Raw genomic sequence first — 23,534 nt, forward strand, 5'->3', positions numbered from 1 at the left:
CTTGCTGGTAATCACTCTATTCAAATTCTCTATTTCTTTCTGTTTCAGTTTTAGTAGTTTATGTTTCTAGTTTATCCATTTCTTCTAGGTTCTCCAATTCGTTGGCATATAGTTCTTCATAATATTTTCTTAGAGTTGTTTGTATTATCTGTGTGGTTGGTTGTTATTCTCTTTCATTTGTAATTTTATTTGAGTCTTTTCTCTTGTTCTTTCATGAGCCTAACTGAAGATTTATCAGTTTTATCCATCTTTTTAAAGAATCAGCTCCTGGTTTCATTTATTCTGTTCTTTTAATTTCTATATCATTTATTCCTGCTCTAATCCTTATGATTCCCTTCCTTCTGCTGGTTTTGATTTTTGTTCTTTTTTTAGCTCCTTTGGGTATAAGGTTAGGTTATTTACTTGAAATTTTTCTTGCTTCTTGAGGTAGGACTGTATTGCTGTAACCTTCCCTGTTGGAACTGCTTTTGCTGCATCTCAAAGTTTTTGGACTGTTGTGTTTTCATTTTTATTTGTTTCTGTGTATCTTTGGATTTCTTCTTTGATTTTTTTTTTTTGGTTGACCCATTCATTATTTAGTAGCATGTTTTTGTCCTCCATGTATTTGTGCTCTTTGTGGATTTTTTTCTTGTGGTTGATTTCTAGTTTCATAGTGTTGTGGTCTGAAAAGATGCATGGTACAACTTCAGTTCTTTTTGAATTTGTTGAGACTTCTTTTGTGGCCCAATATGTGATTTATTCTGGAGAATTTTCCATGTGTACCTGAATAGAATGGGTATTCTGCTATTTAGGATGGAATGTTCTGAATATATTTGTTAAACCCATTTGGTCCAGTGTGTCCTTCAAAGCCACTGTTTCCTTGTGGATTTTCTGATTGATCTATCCATTGATCTAAGTGGGGTGTTAAAGTCCCCCTACTATTATTGTGTGGCTATTGATGAGTTCGTTTATGTTATTAACTGTTTTATGTATTTGGGTACTCCCATGTTGAGTGTGTAAATATCTACAATTGTTATGTCTTTTTGTTGGATAGTCCCCTTTATTATTTTATGGTGTCTTTGTCTCTTGTTACAGTCTTTGTTTTAAAATCTATTTTGTCTGATATGTCTGTTCCAGCTTTCTTTTGACATCCATTTGTATGATAAATGTTTCTCCATTCCTTCACTTTCAACTTCAGGTGTCTTTAGGTCTGAAATGTGTCTCTTATAGGCAGCATATAGATGGGTCTTTTTTTTTTTTTAATGCATTCTGTCACCCTATTTTGATTGGAGCATTTAGTCCATTTACATTCAAAATAATTATTGATAGGTGTGTACTTATTGTCATTTTGTTACTTGTTTCTGAAGTTTTTCTCATCCTTTTTCTTTCATGGTGTGCTGGTTTTCTTTAGTGCTATATTTGCATTCCTTTTTCTTCTTTGCATTTCTTTTAGTCGTTTTTAATTTCTGGCTATCTTTTGATTTGTATATAATATCTTTTGAATATAGCAGTCTATATTAGGAAGCAATTTGCTTAAGTTTGAACCCATTTTTACCGTTCTCCCCCCATTTAGGTATTTGGATATTTTACATCGTTGTGTTTTGTGAGTTCATTGACTGATTTCTTACAGAAATACTCATTTTTATTACTTTTGTGTTTCCTGCTTTCTTACTGTCACTTTGGTCTTTCCTTCCTAGTCAGTTCTCTTGCATGTCTGGTTTAGTGGTCATGTACTGCTTTAATTTTTGTTTCTTTGGAAACTTTCTTTCTCCTTTTATTCTGAATGATAGCCTTGCTGGATAGAGTATTCTTGGCTGCATCTTTTTCTCATTCACTTTCAGTATATCATGCCACTCCCTTCTGGCCTTCAAAGATTTTGCTGAAAAATCTGCTGATAGCCTTATGTAGTTTCCCTGGTTGGTTACTGTCTTCTTTTGTTTTGCTCCTTTTTAAAATTTATCACTACATTTAGACATCTTAATTATAATATGTCTTCATGTGGATCTGCTTTTGTGGATTTTTGGGGGGGTTCTTCATGTGTCCCGGGTCTGGTTATCTGTTTCCTTCCCCAGATTAGGGAAGTTTTCAGGTATTATTTCTGCCCACCAGCAAACAGCATGGTAAGTTTTCAGGTAAACTTTCTACCCCCTTTTCTCTCTTATTCTTCTGGGATCCCTACAATATGAATACTATTACATTTAATGGAAGTCACTGAGTTCCCTAAGTCTATTCTATTTGCATAATTCTTTTTTCTCTCTCCTGTTATTTTCCATCCCTCTGTCTTCTACGTCATTAATTTGTTTTTTTGCTTCTCCCAGCCTACTGTTTGTTGCATCATGGGTGTTTGTAATCTCATTTATTGCACTCTTCATCTCTTGATTGGTTCTTTTTTTATTTCTGCCTTAAGGGTTTCACTGATGTCTTCCACTTTTCTTTAAAGTGCAGTACCTTTATGATCATTACTTTAAATTCTCTTTCAGGGCACCTGGGTGGCTCAGTTGATTAAGCGTCTGCCTTCAGCTCAGGTCATGATCCCAGGGTCCTGGGATCAAGTCCCACATCGGGCTCCCTGCTCAGTGGGGAGTCTGCTTCTCCCTCTGCCCCTCCCCTCTGCTTGTGTACTCACGTGCTTGCTCTTTCTCTCGCAAAAATAAAATCTTTAAAATTAAATAAATAAATTCTCTTTCACTCATGTTACTTGTATTTGTTTTGCTTGGATCTGTGGCTGTGGCCTTTTCCTGTTCTTTGGGACAAATTCCTCTGTCTTCTCATTTTGTCTAAGTTTCTGCCTGTTTCTCTGTGTTAGGAAAGTCATCTCCTTTTCTTGATGGTAATGGCTTGATGGAGAAGAGGTCTCTGTAGTGCCTAGCAGTATAGTGTCCCCTATTCTCCAGGACCTGGTGTTTCCACGAGCGTCTGCAGTGTGTCCTGGCCTCTTTATCCTTCAGGCCAATTGTCTGCAGAGGCTCTCTTTGCCTATTGTGGGCAACACTGTTTAGTCCCTGGCCTGAATGTGGAGCATTTTTAACTAGGTGTGCTCTGGTCTGTTCGTGAAATGAGACCTGTTGCCAGTGGAACCGAAGCCCTGTAAAATTCCCAGGTCGGGAGACATGGTGTTGCCAGGGGTTTGCACTGGTCTTCTGGGGGTGGGAGCCTGCTATTCTGGGATTGAGGCAAGAGTGATTGGGAAGGGGGAAACCACCTGAGCATGGGAGATGGAGTTTGGTGTAAGGATGTTAGGTAGCAAGTGTCTGCTGGGTTGGTTCTCACATGTGGCCCTATGTTTATACTGAGAGGTGGGAGAGGGAAATGATGCCTACTCGTTCCTTTGTTCTAGGAGGGGTCTCTCTGTGAACGCTGCCTCTCTGGGACATGCTTCCGGATGAGCTCACAACCTCCCCACTGCGTGCCCCAGGTGCTCTGCAGAAAGCTGTTACCATGCTGTTTGCTGGTGGGCTGTTTGCCCTACTCTGTCCAAAGAACAGTACCTTTGGGGCTCTCCCAGACCCAAGCACACTGACCTTTAAAATTGTAGGTTCTAAGCTCTGCCGGTTGCCAAAACTCATGAAATTTGGCCCCTCTCACTTTCGAAGCTAGTTGTTATGGGGATCTGTCTTCCCTGTGTGGCCTCCCCTGTGTGTTAGTCCAGCATAACTCCCACCCCATCACGGCAGCCGTTTCTCTCCCAAACCACGTCTCCACACTTCCTACCTTCTTTGATGTGGTCTCTTTTCTGCCTTTACTTGTGGAGTTTGTTCTGCCAGTCTTCAGGTCGATTTCTGGGGCATTTTGGATGATTTCATAGTTATCTAATTCTATTCATGGTATGAGGTGACCCTAGGGTCCTTCTATTCTGCTTCCGTCTTCCCCGCAAATCTGAGGTAGGTTTTATATTATTTTGTCCTCAAAATTCTATGTGGTAAATAGGATGGGACTTTTTTGTTTTGTTTTTTAAAATAGGAAATTGTGGGTTTGGAATGACTTAATCCAGAGTTTTATTTCTAACTTAAGGATTGGGTTTTCTTTTGATTACCTACCGTGTCACAGCTATTTAATTAAATACTGAGAAATTTTAAAGTGTTTTAGCCCTCAAGGAGCTCATAGTGTAGTAATCAGTCCTGTTGCTTTTTTAAATTTTTCTCAAGTAAGTCTGTTCCTGTTTTTTTGGGTTGTTTTGTTTTGTTTTGTTTTTTTCTCTTGCATTTTGCCCTATTAGGATATTCTAGTCACTGGAAAATTTTTTTTTTAATTCAGTACATTTTTACCCTTGTTCAGGAAACGCTAAGTTCTAATTTGAGTATATGCCACTGCATCTGTGAAAAGTAAAACAAAAGAATTAAATCTGCCCTTGAGAATGAGATAATGATCATATTCTTCTTATTCTAATATTTGCCACATTGAGTTTCCAGATCTATGTTGAGTGATCAAGTAGCTAACAAACACTGAATAGTACTTCCTGTGTACCAGGCAACATTCTAAGACTGTGCCATTCAGTACAGCAGCCAAATGTGGCTCTTTACATTTAATTAAGATAATTAAAGTTAAATAAAATAATTTACTTGATTGTCCTAGTCACATTTCAAGGACTCTGTGACCACAAATAGTTAATGGGTAACTGCGCAATGCAGATACACAACATTTTTATTATTTTATGAAGATCTGTTCTCAGGGCTTTAAATAATGAACTCTTTTCATCCTTATAGCAACAATGTGGCAGGTGTATTACTATCATCTGCAGTATACAGTTGTAGAAACTAACTTACAGGGTGGTTAAATAACTTGCGGGTAAATGGCAAAGCCCAGGATTTGAATTCAGGTTATCTGTTTTCCCAGTTTGTGCTTTTAACAAAACCAAGAGACTGTATAATGCCTGTTGAGGTATCAGGTGACTTAATTTCTTTCTAGGCCAAGAAAACAATAGCCAGCGAAATGAATTCCAGTATATACAGTAAGAGGATTAATATCTGTAATTGGAGGATAAAGAGAGATCAAATATTTTTAAATGTGTAAAATAGAAGAAACTTTTTAGATTTCATTGATTTGGATGTTCTTGAAGTTCCTACTTCAGGGATGGCAAATATCTGTCCCTGTATCATATTACCAAAGTGCTCATAATAGCATTGCTAATTGACCTTTGCATTCTCCCATCAAACCTAGAGTTTTCTTGCCAACATAACTCAGCCTGTTGTTGTCAGACAATTATAGTTGCTTGTAAAGTGAAACCAATTTCCTCTGCTTCCTCTGCTATATCAAAGTTTAGGCCAGATTATGATGCGGTAAAAAAGAGCCCCCAAATCTCAGTGGCTTAAAATAGTACCATAATTATGCTACTTTACCTGTAGGTCATTTTTCTCTCTGTTCTGTGTTATTCTCATTCTGGAACCCAGGCTGAAGGAAAAATAGCCCCTACTTTGAACATGCTTTTCTTAGGGGAGAGGGAAAACAAATGGTGAATTATGTGCTCCCTTTTAAAGCTTACTTTCAAAAGAGGCACATTTTCCATTTCATTGGCCAGAGAAAACTACATGGCTAAGCTGATATTGGAGAGGAAAATGGCCCTGAGAGGGATGGGCCCAGTAGGAAGGGGCAGTGATTATTTTGAATAAACAATCCACCACATCTGCTTAGAAGTATTTTCTTATCAAGTATATATGCCCTAAGATTCTAATGATAAAATGAATTCTATATCTTTATAAGCTTACTATAAAAGATTTGCCATTGAATCTTTTCAAGTATAATTCTTAGAAAGTTTTTGTCTACTAAATATGTTGTAACTTAATGTCTAAGGCCTGTTAAAATTTGTTTCTATCAGGTGCTCGATCCCAGGCAGCTTCTATTTTAACCAAGTTTCAAGAGCTCAAAGATGTTCAAGATGAGCTGAGAATCAAGGAGAATAAGCTACAGACTCTAGATGAGGAATTAGCAGGTCTTAAAAACACAGCTGAAAAGTAAGACTTCTGTCAGATTAAATTATATATTAAAGTTTCTTTCTGGTCAAAGACTTGCATGGTAGAAAATGAAAGAATTTTATCTAAAGAAATATAACTTTTGCCTTTTTTCATAATATCCTTGGTTTTATTTGAATAAATTGTGAGTTGATAACTTACATATCAGTTATTTTTTCTGATAAAAATAATGTCTTTGTTATAAGAAAATAGGGGAAGCTAATTAAACAAAAGGAAGAAAACATCAGCCAGATATTTTTCTTTCCCTGTTGAGATATACTGTTAACATTCTACTGGGATTGATGGGGAAATCCATAGATACTCTGGAGGTTGATACCAGAGGATACTAGAGTCCTTGATTTGAAATGATAAACAGTATAGCATCAATCACATGTCAACATTAAGTTTAGCAGCTTGTTGCTGTCTGATAGATAATAAAGATCACTGGGTTTCCCACTGAGGAAGTAAACAAGTTCATGTAGAAAGTCACTGTAAAGTGTTTCCTTAACAGTGTTTCTTCTGTGTAGGTGTGGATATGGGTATGCATGTGTGCTTTTCAACATTACTTCTGTTTGTGTATGATATAGGTAGATACATATTTTTACTTTTTTTGAAATTGGGATCATGCTATTTAATGTAACCTCTTTTTGTCAATTAATGTTATTTACTACTAAGTGTCTCCTATGTCCCAAGTACTCTTTTAGGAGCGGGAATATAGCAGTGAACCAAACAGATAAATCTCTTCCTTCTTGTTTTCATATATATAGCTGGGAAAACACAATAAAAAAAAGTTAAATTGGTAAAACATATTAGATAATGCTAAGTTCTAAGAGGAAAAATGCCACAAACTTAAAAAGTACATTATTTGAAACTTTCTGATTTTTTCCAGTCTCTCTGAAGATGACAAATGGGAACAGAGTTAAAAATAAAATCACTTTATTTGGAATTTGCAATACTGAATAAAGGTTAAAATATGTATGTAGATAAACTTTAATATATATATATTTGTAAATTTTTAGCTTTCATTTTCTGAATTATGAAAGCTTAGAATGGTGCCAAAACTTTTTTGGAATACTATACATATGGAAGAGATGGTCATAATCGTTCTAAGATAGAAATTGTATCAAAATGCCCACTTTCAAACATATACATGTGTAAAGCCTGATTTTACCTTCATTAACATAAATTACCAAAAAGTGAATGAACTTTTCTCGGAAAAAGATGGGAAGAAGATTTCTGAGATCTGTGGAAGCTTTGGCAAGGCAATGAGTTTGTAGTTGCATTTGGCTTCCGTTAAATGATCCAATACTACTGAATAAAGTTATTTTACAGAATTGTCTTGTGGACTGATAGTGGCATTGAGGTCAAGGAAAGGAAATAGATTGTTAAAAATATGAGAGTAGAGGGCCCCTGGGTGGCTCAGTCAGTTAAGCATCCGACTCTTCATTTCAGCTCAGGTCTTGATCTCAGTGTCGTGAGTTCAAGCCCTGTGTTAGGCTCCATGCACCTTGCATGGAGCCTACTTAAAAAATATGAGCGTGGAAAGGTCCTAAAGCCATTCTTTCACGGACTGTATTAGGAAAAAAGTTTCTAACTTTTTTCAAATTTCTGCATTCCACATTTTTAAACGAATTGAGAAATGGCTTGAAAATTATGGTTTTAATTGCTGTCAAGCATTCTCAGGCAAGAATACTCAAGGGAATATTTATGTTTTATAAGTTGCTTCCTTCCTTTTTCCTCAGACCTCATGAATTTCTAGTGCCAAGCTTCCTTGTGAATTTATTACAGCTTGAAATTTCACTGCAGCTGACTTAGCTAAATACCTTCCAAAGAAAGAATTTTCAGCAGCTAGAAATGGGCTAGAATTATAGGATTTGCAAGTAGAGCACACTGTAATGTTTAAGTTCAGTACTGTGCCTTTTTATTTTTTTATTTTTTTTATTTTTGCGAGAGAGAGAGAGCATGAGCAGGGGAGAGCAGCAGAGGGAGAGGGAGAAGCAGGCTCCCCACCGAGCAGGGAGCCTGATGCGGGACTTGATCCCAGGACCCTGAGATCATGACCTGAGCTGAAGGCAGACGCTTAACTGACTGAGCCACCCAGGCGCCCCAGTACTGTGCCTTTTTAAACTATCGGTCTCAGTACAAAATGTAGGGAACTTTAATATTTGAAAATGGGAATTGATAACCAGATTTTTGAAATTTTGTGTGGTGGTTACATTTTAATGTGTTTTTGTGGTGGGGAGCTATTGTGGAGTTTTTCTTCTTGGTAAGGATCAGTAGGAGAGACCATTTTTAAGGGAACCTATTTATTCCAAGGTTATTTTATATTGTGAGATTACTTTAGCTAAGAGCCTACAGTTTAAATGCATATCTCAAATATCAGAAAAGTTGTGATCATTTATTGTAAATTTCTTTTTCTAAGGTATCGCCAACTAAAACAGCAATGGGAGATGAAAACTGAGGAGGCAGATTTATTGCAAACCAAGCTTCAGCAAAGCTCATATCATAAGCAACAAGAAGAATTAGATGCTCTTAAAAAAATCATTGGTAGGTTAAACACAGAATGTTTTTATCTTATTTCTACTGACAACCTTTAGACATTTTAGATCTTCTCTTTATTATATATTTATTTGAAGTTATCACTCTAAAGATTTTTATTAGATATTATTATTATATTGCCAAGTTCTGCCCATTTGCAGCAGTATACATTTCCACCAGTGGCATATGAAAGTTCTCATTTCTCCAAATCGTTTCTTTTCTGGAAAGACTAAAATATCTCCAAATCTGATTGTCCTGAAGAGATAGCATATTAGTATTTTAACTTACAGATCCTTGATTTGCTGGTGAAGCTTAGGATCTATATATGTTCCTTGGACCTTTTGGTTTCTACTTCTATTTTCTGAATTTTCTATTTCTTTTCCCCATTTTTCTTTTGAGTTGTTTATGGTTTGTTTCTATTCTCATACTTGAGTGCTGATTTCTTGTAGACTGTCTGCATTACGAATATCTTTTGGTTTATGTGCTTGTCTTTTAACTTTGTTTATAGTATTTTTATTAAACAGAAATTTTTAATGTTTGACATAATTCAATTTATAGCCACCTCTACCCCTAATTTTAAGAACTTGTCTTACACTTAATTAGAATTTAATTGTATATGGTAGTTTTAGTTTTTCTCATTCTTTAGGACAATATTCCCACTAATATATTTTCTTCCCTTTTTATAAAAGTAATTTACCCATTTTGTTCACCCCCCCACCTCTGCCAACCATTAATCTGTTCTCTGTATGAGTTAGCTAAGATTTTTTTAAATTGGTTAAAATAAGATTCCACATGTAAGTGATATTGTATCATATTTCTCTTTCTCTTTTTTAACTTAGCATAATGCCTTCAAGGTTCATCCATGTTGTTGCAAATGGCAAGGTTTTCTTTTTTTGGCTGAATAATATTCCATTGTATATACACATACATTTTCTTTATCTGTTCATCCATGGGTGGATGCTTAGGTTGTTTCCATATCTTGGTTGTTATAAATAATGCTGCAGTGAACATAGGGGTGCATATATATTTTTTTGAGTGTTTTTTTCTTCAAATACCCAGAAGTGGAACTTTTATTTAGATCATATCTATTTTTTAATTATTTGAGGAACCTCCGTACTGTTTTTCATAGTTGCTGCACCAATTTGCATTCCTACCAACAGTGTGTGAGGGTTCCTTTTTCTCCACGTCATCTCCAGCACTTGTTATTTTTCTTTTTTTTTTGATAATAGCCCTTGTAACAGGTGTGAGATGGTACCTCATTGTAGTTTTAAGATTTGCATTTCCCTGATGCTTAGTGATGTTGAGCATCTTTTCATGTAACTATTGACTGTGTGTCTTCTGTAGAAAAGTGTGTATTCAGATACTTTACCCATTTTTTAATCAGACTGGCTTTTTCTTTTGAGTTGTATGGGTTCTTTATGTATTTGGGGTATTAACCCCTTATCGATAAATGATGTGCAGATATTTTCTCTCATTCGTTAGGTTGCCTTTTGTTGATGGGTTTTTTTGCTCTAGCTTTTTAGTTTGATATTGTCCACTTATCTTTGCTTTGGCTGCGTTTGCTTTTAGTGTGAAATCCAAAAAAATCACTGCTGAGACCAGTGCCAAGGAGCTTTTCACTCATGTTTTCTTCTAGGAGTTTTATGGTTTCAGGTCTTACATTCAAGTCTTTAATCTATTTTGAGTGAAGTTTTATGTGTAGTATAAGGTAGTGGTCCAGTTTCATTCGTTTGCATGTGGCTGTCCAATTTTCCTAGCACCATTTATTGAAGAAACTGTTCCTTCATTGCATGTTCTTGGCTCCTTTGTCATAGATTAATTGACCATACATGCATGGGTTTATTCCTGGGCTCGTTTTGTTCCATTGATCAATGTGTCTGTTTTTAATGCCAATTCCATACTGTTTGATTACTAAAGCTTTGTATTATAGTTTAAATCAGGGAGTATGATGCCTCCACCTTTGTTGTTCTTAAGATAGCTTTGGCTACTCAGGATCTTTTATGGTTCCCTACAGATTTTAGGATTGTTTTATTTCTGAAAAAATGCCATTACAATTTTGATAGGGATTTCAACAAATCTGCAGATTGCTTTGGGTAGTCTGAACATTTTAACAGTATTCTCCCAATCCATGAGTACAGCGTATCTTTCCATTTATTTGTGCCTTCTTCAGTTTCTTTTATCAGTGCTTTAGTTTTCTGTGTACACATCTTTCTACCTCCTTGGTAAATGTATTCCTTTGTATTTTGTTATTTTTGATGCAATTATAAATAGGATTTTTTTTTTAATTTCTCTGACAGTTCATTATTAGTATATAGAAATGCAACAGATTTTTGTACATTGGTGTTGTATCTTGCAACTTTATTGAATTTATTAGTTCTGACAGTTTTTTAGTGGAGTCTTTAGATTTTCTGTATATAATATGTCATCTGCAAATAGAGATAGTTTAACTCCTTTCTAATTTGGATGCCTTTGTTTGTTTCTTTCTTTCGCCTCATTGCTCTGATTAGGACTTCCAGTACTATGTTGAGTAAAAGTGGCAAGAGTCCTCCTTGTCTTGTTTCTGATCTTAGAGGAAAAACTCAGCCTCTCAGTATTGAGTACGATGTTAGCTGTGGGCTTGTCTTGCATGGCCTTTTTTATGTTGAGATACATTTCATTTATACCCACTTCGTTGAGTTTTATCATAAATGGATGTTGAAATTGGTCTAATGTTTTTCTGCATCTATTGAAAACATGCTCTTTATCCTTCATTTGGTTAATTTGGTGTAGCATATTGATTGCAGATGTTAAACCAGCCTTGCATCCTTGGAATAAATCCCCCTTGATCATGGTGTATCATCCTTTTAATGTATCGTTTAATTCAGTTTGCTAATATTTGCTGAAGATTTTTGTGTCTGGGTTCATCAGGGTTATTAGGCTATAATTTTTTTTTCCTCTGGTGTCCTTGTCTGGTTTTGATATCAGGGTAATGCTGGCCTTATAAGTTTCGAAGTGTGCCCTCCTCTTCTGTTTTTTGAAAGACTTCAAGATAGGTATTAAATCTTTGAATGTTTGGTAGAATTCACCAGTAAAGCCATCTGGTCCTGGGCTTTTGTTTGTTAAGAGGTTTTTGATTACTGATTCAATCTCATTACCAATTACTAATTGGTCTGTTCAGATTTTGTTTCTCATGATTCAGTCTTTGTAGGTTGTAGGTTTCTAGGAATTTATCTCTTTCTTCTAGGTTGTCCTATTTCTTGGTATATAATTGTTCATAATAGTCTCTTCAGATCCTTTGTATTTCTGTGGTATCAGTTGTAATGTCGTCCTTGTTTTTCTGATTTTATCTGAGCCCTTTCTTAGGCTAGCTTAAAGTGTGTCGATTCCTTCTTTCTTAGAACTAGCTTTTACTTTCATGGATCTTTTCTATTATTTTTTGGTCTCTTTCATTTTACCTTTGCTCTGATCTTTATTTCATTCCTTCTACTAACCTGGGCTTTGTTTTTTGTTTGTTTTTTAGTTCCTTTACATGTAAGTTAGATTGTTAGAGATTTTTCTTGTTTCTTAATGTAGGCAGTTGTTATAAACTTTACTCTTAGAACTGCTTTTGCTGCATCCCATTAAGTTTTGGTATGTTGTATTTCCATTTTCATTTGTTTTAAGGTATTTTTAAAAAATTTTCTTTGATTTCTTATAGTGATATGCACTGAAAAGTAGTATAGGACATTGTGTAGTCATGGTCTCCAGGGTTATATTTGTATCTACATTCTGAAACAGTGTATGGCAGTTGTAACAGTAATGTGCTCATTTTATCTTGGTTTTATTTTTTTCTTTGTAAATTAGAGGTATTTCTCCTATGCTTCATCCTAGAAAAGTTTTCTTAGTATTTCTCTACTTTAAGAAAAGGCATAAATGAGCAAAGAATACAACATAAGCTTATTTATGAAATTAACTTTAAGCCTTTGGCAATTAACTAAGGGGAAAATACCATAGTTATACTGTCGATTCTGGTTTAAGAAGCGTACTAAAGGTATTAAAGAGATGATCTGTGATCTTTTAAGTAAGTTGCAGGTAAAGTTTATTATGTTCCTCAAGTTCATATGCTTGGAAATACTTTCTTCATAGATCTTTAGATGATTAAAGTATGGCTCTTAGGTAGGATCTGTGTTTCAACATAACATTTCTAGAATAAGGTTGGAACAGTTAATTTTTTTAAATTTTAGCCTCCAGTTTTTCAGACCATTTCTTCTATTAAAAGGTGCATTTATAAGGCATTAATAAACCATTACCTGTAACTACTAATAGTTGGAAGACCATTAAGCCACATTTGCCTACTTTATGATGCAGAGGAAAGTGAGGAGACCTTAAAAAATACCAAAGAAATTCAGAAAAAAGCAGAAGAAAAATATGAAGTATTGGAGAATAAAATGAAAAATGCAGAGGCTGAAAGGGAGCAAGAACTGAAGGATGCTCAGGAAAAACTGGATTTTGCCAAAACGAAAGCAGATGCTTCTAGTAAGAAAATGAAAGAAAAACAACAGGTAATAACCTTTCTTGAAATGGAACCAATCTTCTATTGTCAATATAGAGCTGAAGGTGGCCTTACTCATCAGTATTCACCACAACATCTAGAAGCACACTATGGTTCTTTAGGAAATAAAGTATTCATCTTCTAAGTCATTTTGCTGAAAACCTTGTAATGTATGTCATAATTATAAGGATGGGTTGCAATGTCTTGCTAATTTTAGAGAAAGAGCAAAATTGCCTTTTTGTAAATGCTTCACTTAAGAGTAGACCAAAGCTTGTATCCTGTAGTAGAGCTATGTCCTATCGGCTTGAGTGGTGACATTTCTATTAGGTGATCATCTATGTGAATGGATACTGTGAAAGATAGATACAAGACAAAGCATGTTACTTTACAAAGTGCCATTCAGTTGTAGACTGGTGGTGATAACTGCTTTTATCTTTTGGATAGTGCCAAAACTGGAATTTGAACCTAGCCTTTTCTGTCTCCAAAGGCTGTGCTCTGAATTGCTTTTCTAGATGATTTTATTTAAATCTATTTTTCTTCATATTCTGTCACTAAATGCCTGCACAGAGTATTTTCTAACAAACTAAAGGGTATAATGGGAAAGAAGAAAATTGAGAAAACTTTTTTTTTTTTTACATTGAATAATTGTTTTAAAAAAGGCTTTTCCTCTGCTAATTTATCTCTTATGTAGAATTCTGTATTTTTCTCTGTAGGAATAAAAGGATAAAGGAAATAGTTTATGCTAATTTGAACCTGTAAAAACTACATACGTTTGTCATCATTTTTTTTTAAGTGTAGGAAAATAAATTTCCTTTCTCCTTCTTTCTTCAGGGGAAACAGCTTACATGTGTTTTGGTAGTTGAATAACTAAGCTGTGGGTCTTACCTGAATGAGAATCTTACAAAGTTTGTTGATATGTATGTATTCATTTTTCAGTAATTAATAGCCTGTTGAGTGTAGATAATGGTTTCTTATAGGAAGTTGAAGCTATCACTCTGGAGCTGGAAGAGCTCAAGAGAGAGCACGCATCCTATAAGCAACAGCTTGAAGCTGTAAATGAAGCTATCAAATCCTATGAAGTACAGATTGAAGTAATGGCAGCTGAGGTGGCTAAAAATAAGGTAATGTTTACTTACCATATTGGAGAAATAGCAAATGTTAATCACTTACGAAATGTTGGCTTGAAGATGTTTGACTTTAGAGGTCTCAATCTCTTCATTCTTGTCTTGATGAGAGGCAAAAACAGTGATTACTGATCCAGAAAGAGTACTGAAATAATACTAATTGTTTTAGTCTGGCTCTACTCTGAAGACAAAAAGTACACAGTAATTCGAACAGGCTAAGTTTAGAAAACTGACTGCAATAGGAGTTTGGAATGATGTGTGCTGGATCACTAAAGAGTAAAGAGAGTGTTCAATGATATAGGAGCAGCAGATATGGGGAGTAGGGCTGAGGAAGTTCACCCATGGAAGGAACGAATCTGGCAAAGAGCCTCATTGCACTTTGTAGGGCTGCAAACCGGATCTCGTTGGAGAAGACATAACTGTGGCCTCCTGGTGGTGAAGTTTGAAATGCCACATGGGATGCCAGGGGCATTGGCCATGTGAACATGCTGCAAAGCCCCACTCTCCTCTCCCCCCCCCCCGCCCCCCGCTTGATGTTGGGACAGCCATGCAAGCTGCTAGCCCTGGCACATGACAAACTTGCTTTTGAGAAAAGCATGCCAGAACTGGGATGTAAAACCTCTTTCTACAGTTTCCCTACAGCATCCTTTACTGGTGAGGCTGACTATAGTTGCTGCTGGTGGGGGAGAAATGTTCTGATATCAGAAGCGGGGAAGTAAAGGATTTAGGGCTGAGGGGATTTCCCATGTTAGACATTCTGTCACCTGCAAATTCATATTGTGGTATGTCTTTATTAGAGATTGTCCCTCCTGAATATTGGCTACTCTCTTGTCCCTTTCTTTGATTTTGACTTTGAATTGTTTCATATTGAGGTATAATTGATACGTATTAGTTTCAAGGGTACAGCATAATGATTTATTTGTATATATTGCAAAATGACCACCCCAGTGAGTCTAGTTAACATCTGTCACCACACAGTTATAATTTTTTTTTCTTGTGATCAGAACTGTTACAATCTGCTTTCTCAGCAACTTTTAAATATACAGTACGGTATCATGATAGTCACCATGCTGTTAAAGTTTTGTCATGTTGCTATTGATACTATCGGTAAATATCCTTGATTTTCATTGTAACTGAATGTAGATAGCTTTCGAAGAGGGAGTTGCGTTCATTTGACGTTCATTGTGGTGTTTTTGCCTTACTTGTGTCGTCTACTTCTACATTTTCTTTTATGTTTTTCCTTTGAAATGATTATTTTAATGTTGTATGTGGTATTTTGGAAAGTAGGTCTTTCCTCTTGATCCTCCTCTTGGCTAAATTCAAGTTTTTTTGTTTGTAGCACATTGTCATATCACTAGAATAACAGTTTTTACTCTTTTTTTGAAATTAAGAGACCAAAATGCTTCTCAGCTTTGTGTTTTGTGTTGCTGATTAAATTTTCTAGTTTCTGTTCAGTTTCTATTTTGCCTCCAAAGTAAATTTTAGTTTTTTAGAACTATCTTTAATTTTTTTTCTGATTTGTTGTCTTAATCCCATATTTTTCATGTAGCATTTAAAAATTAGATACGTGTTTCCAAAAATAAATGTGAAAATAATTAGGTACTCCTTTCTCAATCTAAATAAAGTCAAAGTTAGAACATGTACCTATTTCCATTTCTCTTTATGGAAAAGTATAAAATGGATCACTTAGTTTTTAAAGGTTGTTCTTTCAGGCTCTGCATTCTAAATTGTTTCCTTTCCTTGATGAGAGTATCAAAGGACACTCCCAGGAGGCTAAGAAAAGAAACTGCCTATAACTAATTAGACAAAACGAAAATTTCATTTCTGCTCAACCCTAGTGACAGATTTCTATTATAAAAAAGATTAAAATAGTCAAAACTGCAATGCAGTTTTTTTTTAAGGATTTTATTATTTGAGAGAGAGCAAGCACAAGCAGGGGTAGCTACAGTGGGAGAGGGAGAAGCAGGCTCCCCACGGAGCAGGGAACCCAATGCAGGGCTCCATCCCAGGACACTGGGATCATGACCTGAGCCAAAGGCAGACGCTCAACCTACTGAGCCACCCAGGTGCCCCTGCAATGCAATTTTTAACCTGTAGCCCTGAGAGAATCTTCATAAACATGTTTTTTTTTTTTACATATGGTGTTTGTTAGTTAATAAACCTGTGTCTGTTATTTTTCCCTTTGGTTAATATCACCAGAGTATTTTGCACTTGCTTTTCTTGTTCTTCAAAGGTTTCAAAAAGCTAAAATATCTTCAGGTCTTTATATGAATGCCATGATTTATTTTCCTTCCTCAAAAGACCCTCTAATGACACAGTTTAAACATTATAAGGAATTTAAAGCACTTTGAGAACATTCAATAACCTAACCATAACATTAAGTATTCTTTGTTGCTCAAAATGATAATTTCCTAATGAGCATGCCTAAAATACTGCTAGATTTTTTATTTGTGCTTTTCATCATGAAGAACCGTTCTTCCTCAGATGCTTGTAGCAAGTTGTCTTACTTAGGTTTTCCCCCTACCTAAATATGAGTTGAACTAGGTTTTTTTTGGTTTAGATATTTGTGTGAGTTCTTTTGAAGCAAAGGGGTTTGCGGGGCAGGGGATTAGTGATAGACTGAATTGCAGTTATAATTACCACTTTGGAGATTGAGTAGCTTCAACCTTGGGAACTAGGGGAAAATAAAAATCAAAGCAAGAAAGTTTTTCTTTGTGCCACAGATCTATTTATTCAGAAAGTTTCTCTCTTATTTTTCTGTTTTGACCCTTGTGCTAGAACCAAACATTATGACCTTCCATTTTCACTGGTAAATATGGCTTATAACTATAGAAGGGAAAAGTAGAAAGCCCCAGCCCACATTCTACCCCTCCTGGTAAATGATATTTGGGGATCTGTCATATTATCTTCTTGTTAAGTACCAAAAAATGCCACTTTTCTGAGACCTCAAAAGTCAGATTCCTATAGTCTCTCCTCCCCTCTGCAAGTTGATCCCAACTACGCTGTATCCAGCAGAAACTTTGTTGCTTCCAGCATGAACACTGCAACGCATCTTATTTCTAGTGGTAAAACAAATTTTCTCCTGTATGTAAATTAGCCATTTTAATGGGGATATGAAATGTAGAGGGTTAGGTGACCATCTGCCTGTAATCACATTCCCATCTTGCCCTAAAGTTTGTTAGATCTTTTAATAAACTAAAAATAGGTCCATATTACCTTGCTATATGTTGTCTTTGAATTATGTTTCAGGAGTCTGTAAATAAAGCCCAAGAAGAGGTGACCAAGCAAAAAGAAGTGATAACAGCCCAAGACAACGTAATTAAAGCTAAATATGGTGAAGTAGCAACACATAAGGAACAAAACAATGATTCTCAGCTTAAAATTAAGGAACTGGACCACAACATCAGCAAACATAAACGGGAAGCTGAAGATGCTGCTGCAAAGGCACGTTTGTGTTGTTTATTTTTACCCGTAATCAGATTTTTACTTCTAAGTTGTTGAAATATTCTGGTAAACTGCTCAATGAAGAATTCAATAAAATGGCAGAACTGTGTAACATAATTTTGAGGCTTACAGCTATTTTAACGGCTTCTCAGCAATGTTCATTTTCACCAAATGGCATAAATGTTTTGTTTCTAAATTTCAGGTATCCCTATCTCCAAGATGTTTTACTGAATAGTGGTCTCCCATGGAACTGACCATTTTTTAATACCGAAATATTCATAGAACTATTAATATGTTAATAGTAAATATTATTTCAAAATGAATTAAAAACTCAGAGAAATATATATATACAGGCACCTTCTAAAATAAGGACTTAATTGGCTTCCAGATGTCCTTGTGAGGATCTGTACAGTCAATTTTGCAGCCTCTGAAATCTGATTTTTTTTTTTTTAAGGATTTTATTTATTTGAGAGAGATACAGCGAGAGAGGGAACACAAGCAGGGGGAGTGGGAGAGGGAGAAGCAGGCTTCCCGCTGAGCAGGAAGCCTGATGTGGGGCTCGATCCCAGGACCGTGGGATCATGACCTGAGCCAAAGGCAGACGCTTAACGACTGAGCCACCCAGGCGCCCCTGAAATCTGATGTTTTGCTAAGCAGCTATCTTTTTGAGGTTATCTCAGTTTTTGGTCACTCTTAAAAAGTTTCTTCCTTCTATGTATCACAGTGTCTTAAGTACTTAAAAAGAATACATGCTTTTGCAGAAATTCATTGCTTGGTTAAGAGGCTGTACCCATGAAGTCTTAGTAATTCACCCATCATGTTTTCTGATGAGTGTGTAACAGTTTGGTGCCTTTTAAATCTTCTTTAGCACCTTAAAAGTAGAAGAGATTTAACTTCAAAAAAATCAGAACATACAAAACAGTCACCCTACCCTCTGAAAGAGCCATGTGTGCCTGTTCAGGTTCATTACTTAATTTAAAAAATACAAATATTTTCATAGCCACATCATTAATATCCTAATATTTTATTGTTGATTTCCCATTAGGCTGGTAGCCTAATATTAGTGGATTCACTGAAATATTACCAATGTTAATATTGTTAATAGTTTTTTGTAATTGAAAATGCCAGTATGGTGATTGCTGGGGGATTTTATTTACAGTTAAGGAAGTGAAAAGGAGACTCACAAGTGGAACTGCTAAAAAGTCAAGGATTCTTTGAAGTATATAATTTATCAAATATTTATTGCATACGAAGTAGTATCAGATAGTAGCCAGGCCCTGAAGATAAGGATAAGCAACATGTACCCAGAATGCCTTCATAGAGCTTATGGATCAGCAGGGAAGGCAGACTGGAAAGGATCCTCTTTGGAGCCTGGAGGTGAGACAGTACCCATGGAATTAATAAGGACAAACAAATGGACAAGGATTCGATTCTACCAGTCAGAACCAACCTTAAACAATTTTAGTAGAAGAAAGTCTTCCTTAAGCACTATAATTTAAAATTTTTAACTGTTTATATTATATAAAGTACATTACTGTGCCTTGTTAAAATGGAGCAGCTAAGGGAATGGAGTCAATGTTTAGGGAGTTTTTTATTTATCTAATAATTCTCCTCAGAATTGTCAGTCAAGATTAGGCTTCCATAAATTTACCAAATCTATGACTTAAGTATTCCTATAAGAATTTTAACTTTCACAACTTGTTTTTGAAGCAATTGATTGAATTTGACTTATATTTCATTCTAACAGAGGTGTTTTACATATGCTTTGTATAAATTTGAGCTAGCTGGCTATTCTTCCAGTGCTTAAGTAATGGGAAGATCTTTTTTTTGAGCCTATCCTCCAGGTAAAAATATTCATACTTAGTGTAGGTTTACTGTTCACAGTGAACCTCATTTTTACAAATGAGTCATTGATTTAAAATTACTAAATATTTAAGAAACTTTTTTTGAGACAGCACAAGCAGGGGTAGGGGCAGAGGGAGAGGGAGAGAATCCTCAAGCAGACTCCCTGCTGAGCTCAGAGCCCAGGACCCTGAGATCATGACCTGACCCAAAACCAAGAGTCAGAGGCTCAATCGACTGAGCCACCCAGGCGCCCCAAGAAACTCGTTTCTAAATGTCCATTTGCAAACAATGACAGATGCTTCTATTATCCTCTGTGGCTAGGTCTCCAAAATGTTGAAAGACTATGACTGGATTAATGCAGAGAAACACCTCTTTGGGCAACCTAATAGTGCCTATGATTTCAAAACCAACAACCCAAAAGAAGCTGGTCAGAGACTTCAGAAGTTGCAAGAAATGAAGGAGAAACTGGGGAGAAATGTCAACATGAGAGCTATGAATGTTCTGACAGAAGCTGAAGAGCGGGTAAGTCCTTTTCCTTGGACCGGCCACCCGAGTAGCTTCAGTGGCTATCTAGGACCCCGGCAACAAGTACTAGAGGAAATCTATTGCTTGATGCCCTTGCTACCGAATTGCTTTCTGTTTTCCCTTTCTTTTTCAGTTCTTTCTTATTTCATTGTTTTGCATCATCAATTATATATTCTGTTGTACCTTGAATAACTTTTCTATTGGCTTTGCCACAAACATATTCTACCCTTTTCTTATTCTTGGCGTAAATAAAAACTCTACTTTTTGTTCTAGTTAACTTCTCACATTTCTATCCTTTCTTTCACTTGCCTTGAAAGGGCTTTGAAAAATAAGGTATACTCTGCTGTCTGCCTCCTTACCAGTCATTCCATAACTATTGTCTTCCTTTTGACTCTAGGGTATACTAGAACCATTACCTAAGTAATGATTAATATTGTTATATCCATAACCACTCCTCTATTAATCTGTAAGTCCAGCAGCATCTTCTGTTTTAATGCTCACTTACTTGATAATGTTATCCATCTCCCCAACCCTGACAAAACTTTTATAGTCTGCCATGTTACTAGAAAAATCCACAGGGGAAAGCAATCCGTATTCTTGACAGCTCCATAGGAAATAGCTGAGTAATTTTATGTTATGCCTTATACCACCTTTAATTTTGCAAAATTCTGTTTGAATTTGTATCATAGAGTTATGAGAGCTCTCTAAAAGTGGTAATACTTATGAGCTCAATTACTTTTAAGAAGTTTTGCTATAATGGGGTTTTTTGTAACTGTTATTGACTTTTGTGTCTACAAAGAATATAATGTTAGATACCAAATAGGCTAATAACGCTCATGTTGTGATCTATCTATAAAATGTTCCTGGTTTTTATTTCTCCATTAAAGCTTTGCAATATATGCCATATTTGTGGAGGAGAAATCTTTGGTCTGAATTTGAACTGCATATCGTGAAACTTATTCACTTGTTTGCTTTTATTAGATAATGAAAACTGGTCTAATATTTTTTAAAAGAATTCTCCAATTCCCATTTCCTTACCAGAAGGAAAGGCTCTATCGTTAAGTAAGATGGCCTTTTGTTTTGTTGTATTTTGTGTTTGTCCAAATAAGAAACTACATGGAATTATGCAAGGAATAAGAGAAAATTGTAGAGAGGAGTTTTAGGAGCTTGGCCATTAAGCAGAGAGACAGCAAGGAAGCGAGCAGGACTGGCTAGAACTTTTCAGGGAGAATTTGAAGCCTCCTTTGAAGCTTTGAGGAGAAATGAGTTAAGAGGATTTTTAGAAAGTTCTGCTGCTACTCATGGTGTAATTATCCCTCTGCAGCCTCCCTCAAATTTTTTTCAGTGAATTTCTACATTAACCAGGAAAAGACCAATCTGAAGGTGTGCTGTTTGAGCTGAAACTTGAGGCACCAATTATGTCAGATACAGAGAAAGAGCATTCTGGGAAGAGAGAACAATGCAGGGGCTAGAAGGCTGTAATGAGCTTATTATGTTCAAGGAACTGAAAAAAAGACCATATGGCTGGAGCCTGGGGAGGAGTGGGATGCCAAAAAGTCAGATAAATAAGAGCCAAATTATGTAGGACTCATACATCATGATGAGGAATTGAACTTTTGTGTCACTGCTAAAACTGACCTTAAGAAGAAAGCATGCTAGGGCTACTTTTGAGGTTACATACGACACATTTTCTTTTTTGCCTTGGCTGTTAGAAAGATCTGGTGGGAGTATTAGTGGAATCAAAATACTTCAGGAGCTTGTCCTATAAATTCTCAATAGCAACTAAATTTTACCTATAGGTGATATATTTACTTTCATGATTTGGTTTACATTATAACTCTTAATGCAGTATATCTTTGTTACACAGGAGTGTACATATTATATATAAAAATTAAACCTCTAATCCTGACTGAATTCTAGAATATAAAGAAAATTTTATATTTTTCCAATTAAGTATGCTTTTTATCTTACTAGTATAATGACTTGATGAAGAAGAAGAGAATTGTAGAAAATGACAAATCCAAAATCCTTGCAACTATAGAAGACCTTGACCAGAAGAAAAACCAAGCCCTAAATATTGCTTGGCAAAAGGTATTTGAACCAAAAATATTATCATTTATTCTATATGAGGAAAGGATGAAGAATGGTCAGTAGGTTTATACACTGAGATGAATTTAAAATGGATGATTTGCACACACTCATGCTTTAATTAAAACCTTCTAGACTTGACTGCTACCGATTTGCAAAGGTAAATTTGTGTCCCTCCATCATACTCTCACAGTCTACTTCTCTGGTTCCTAAGTTATATTAAATTTCTGACTTTCTAGATTTCTTTATTTTTCATTCTTAACCTTGTTTCCACGTCTGTGTTACTTTCAAAGGAGATACCATTTGTCTGAAACCTTAGATTCTGTCCAATTTCTGCCATACCCCACTGCTGGGAAGCTGGAAGCAGTCTCAGTTTTGCACTGGGGAAGCTCTGATTGTTGGAAAGCACCTCCCAAGGACTCCTTTGGTTCTAACTTCCTTGGTTTCTCTGGCCCAGGCTCAAAGAGGTCAAATATTCCTTCTCAGAACATTACTCTAACAAGATTGGCATACTCCTTACCACTTACAAGTTATTAACTGCATTTCAGAATTCATAATTATGCATTCTGTAGGTTTTTTTTTTTTTTTTTTAAAGATTTTATTTATTTATTTGAGAGAGAGCACATGAGAGGGGGGAGGGTCAGAGGGAGAAGCAGACTCCCTGCCGAGCAGGGAGCCCGATGTGGGACTCGATCCAGGGACTCCAGGATCATGACCTGAGCTGAAGGCAGTCGCTTAACCAACTGAGCCACCCAGGCGCCCCATTCTGTAGGTTTTTAGCAAAGCATTTTATACGTTAAATTAACAATTCCATAACTGATAGTTAGCCATCCATATTTTATAGATGAAGAAATCAAAGCCTAGAAAGTTGAAATAGCCTAAGATCATATAGCCAAAGGTGGAAAAACTGGAATTCTCTTTTTCTAGATTAGAACCAAAGTTAAAATTGCCTTTAGTTGCTAACTGCTGTCGCCCTTGTTGCCCTTAAAAGGGCAGTGAGCAAGGAAGTTTAGAATTCTCTTTCACTGGACTGTCATTCAGCAAAATCCTAAGTGCCTTTTTTGTTTTATCTTATGACAACTTTGGCAGATTTCAGGATTCTTTACTTCCCTGACTGCATGTATTTGTCTCCTGTAGGATAATTCCTTAGCCTCTTATGTGGAAGTTTTCCTGTATCTGTCCTAACAAAAGACTCTCAGCCAAAAGATTCCAAACATAAGTTACTGTTCTGTTTGGTACTTCAACAGTCCCATGCCTCTGGGATTTAATTGGGCACCTTGCCTCTTTTTTTGCTTTTTATTTCTGTAATTATTCATAATTCTGAAAACCTCATTTTCAGTAATGGCAGCATAATTATCCCTTTCAGTCACCTTGTTTTTACTACTCTATAACTTATTTTCAGTGTTCCATCTCTCTGTGGTGTTTGTTTTAAAATACATGCAAAAAGTTGGTCCCATTATTCTTGTATAAATGTGGACTTAACACTGGATCTGAGAGGTTTTGTCTCTTGTTTTCCCCATGGGTCCTGGACTTAGT

General features: G+C 35.9%; 1 protein-coding gene and 1 long non-coding RNA gene across 4 annotated transcripts in view; one reads left to right on the forward strand and one right to left on the reverse strand.

Annotated features, from left to right (window-relative positions):
• Positions 1–14,213, reverse strand: part of LOC118527941 (uncharacterized) — a 33,407-nt gene extending 19,194 nt beyond the window's left edge. Inside the window, exon 1 of the long non-coding RNA XR_004913360.2 lies at positions 14,143–14,213. This is a non-coding gene — a long non-coding RNA (uncharacterized LOC118527941). The remainder of the gene's footprint in view (positions 1–14,142) is intronic.
• Positions 1–23,534, forward strand: part of SMC2 (structural maintenance of chromosomes 2) — a 65,417-nt gene that overhangs the window by 29,672 nt on the left and 12,211 nt on the right. For 2 of the 3 annotated variants that reach the window (XM_036080060.2, XM_078061538.1), the window contains exons 16-22: positions 5,792–5,927; positions 8,347–8,471; positions 12,789–12,982; positions 13,950–14,093; positions 17,346–17,540; positions 19,707–19,907; positions 21,885–22,001. In XM_036080060.2, the coding sequence (XP_035935953.2) occupies positions 5,792–5,927; positions 8,347–8,471; positions 12,789–12,982; positions 13,950–14,093; positions 17,346–17,540; positions 19,707–19,907; positions 21,885–22,001 (1,112 nt within the window). The remainder of the gene's footprint in view (positions 1–5,791; positions 5,928–8,346; positions 8,472–12,788; positions 12,983–13,949; positions 14,094–17,345; positions 17,541–19,706; positions 19,908–21,884; positions 22,002–23,534) is intronic. The other variant, XM_078061537.1, reaches the window with a different exon arrangement.

This window comes from Halichoerus grypus, chromosome 14 (genome assembly GCF_964656455.1).
Source record: "Halichoerus grypus chromosome 14, mHalGry1.hap1.1, whole genome shotgun sequence".
Classification (NCBI taxonomy): Eukaryota; Metazoa; Chordata; class Mammalia; order Carnivora; family Phocidae; genus Halichoerus; species Halichoerus grypus.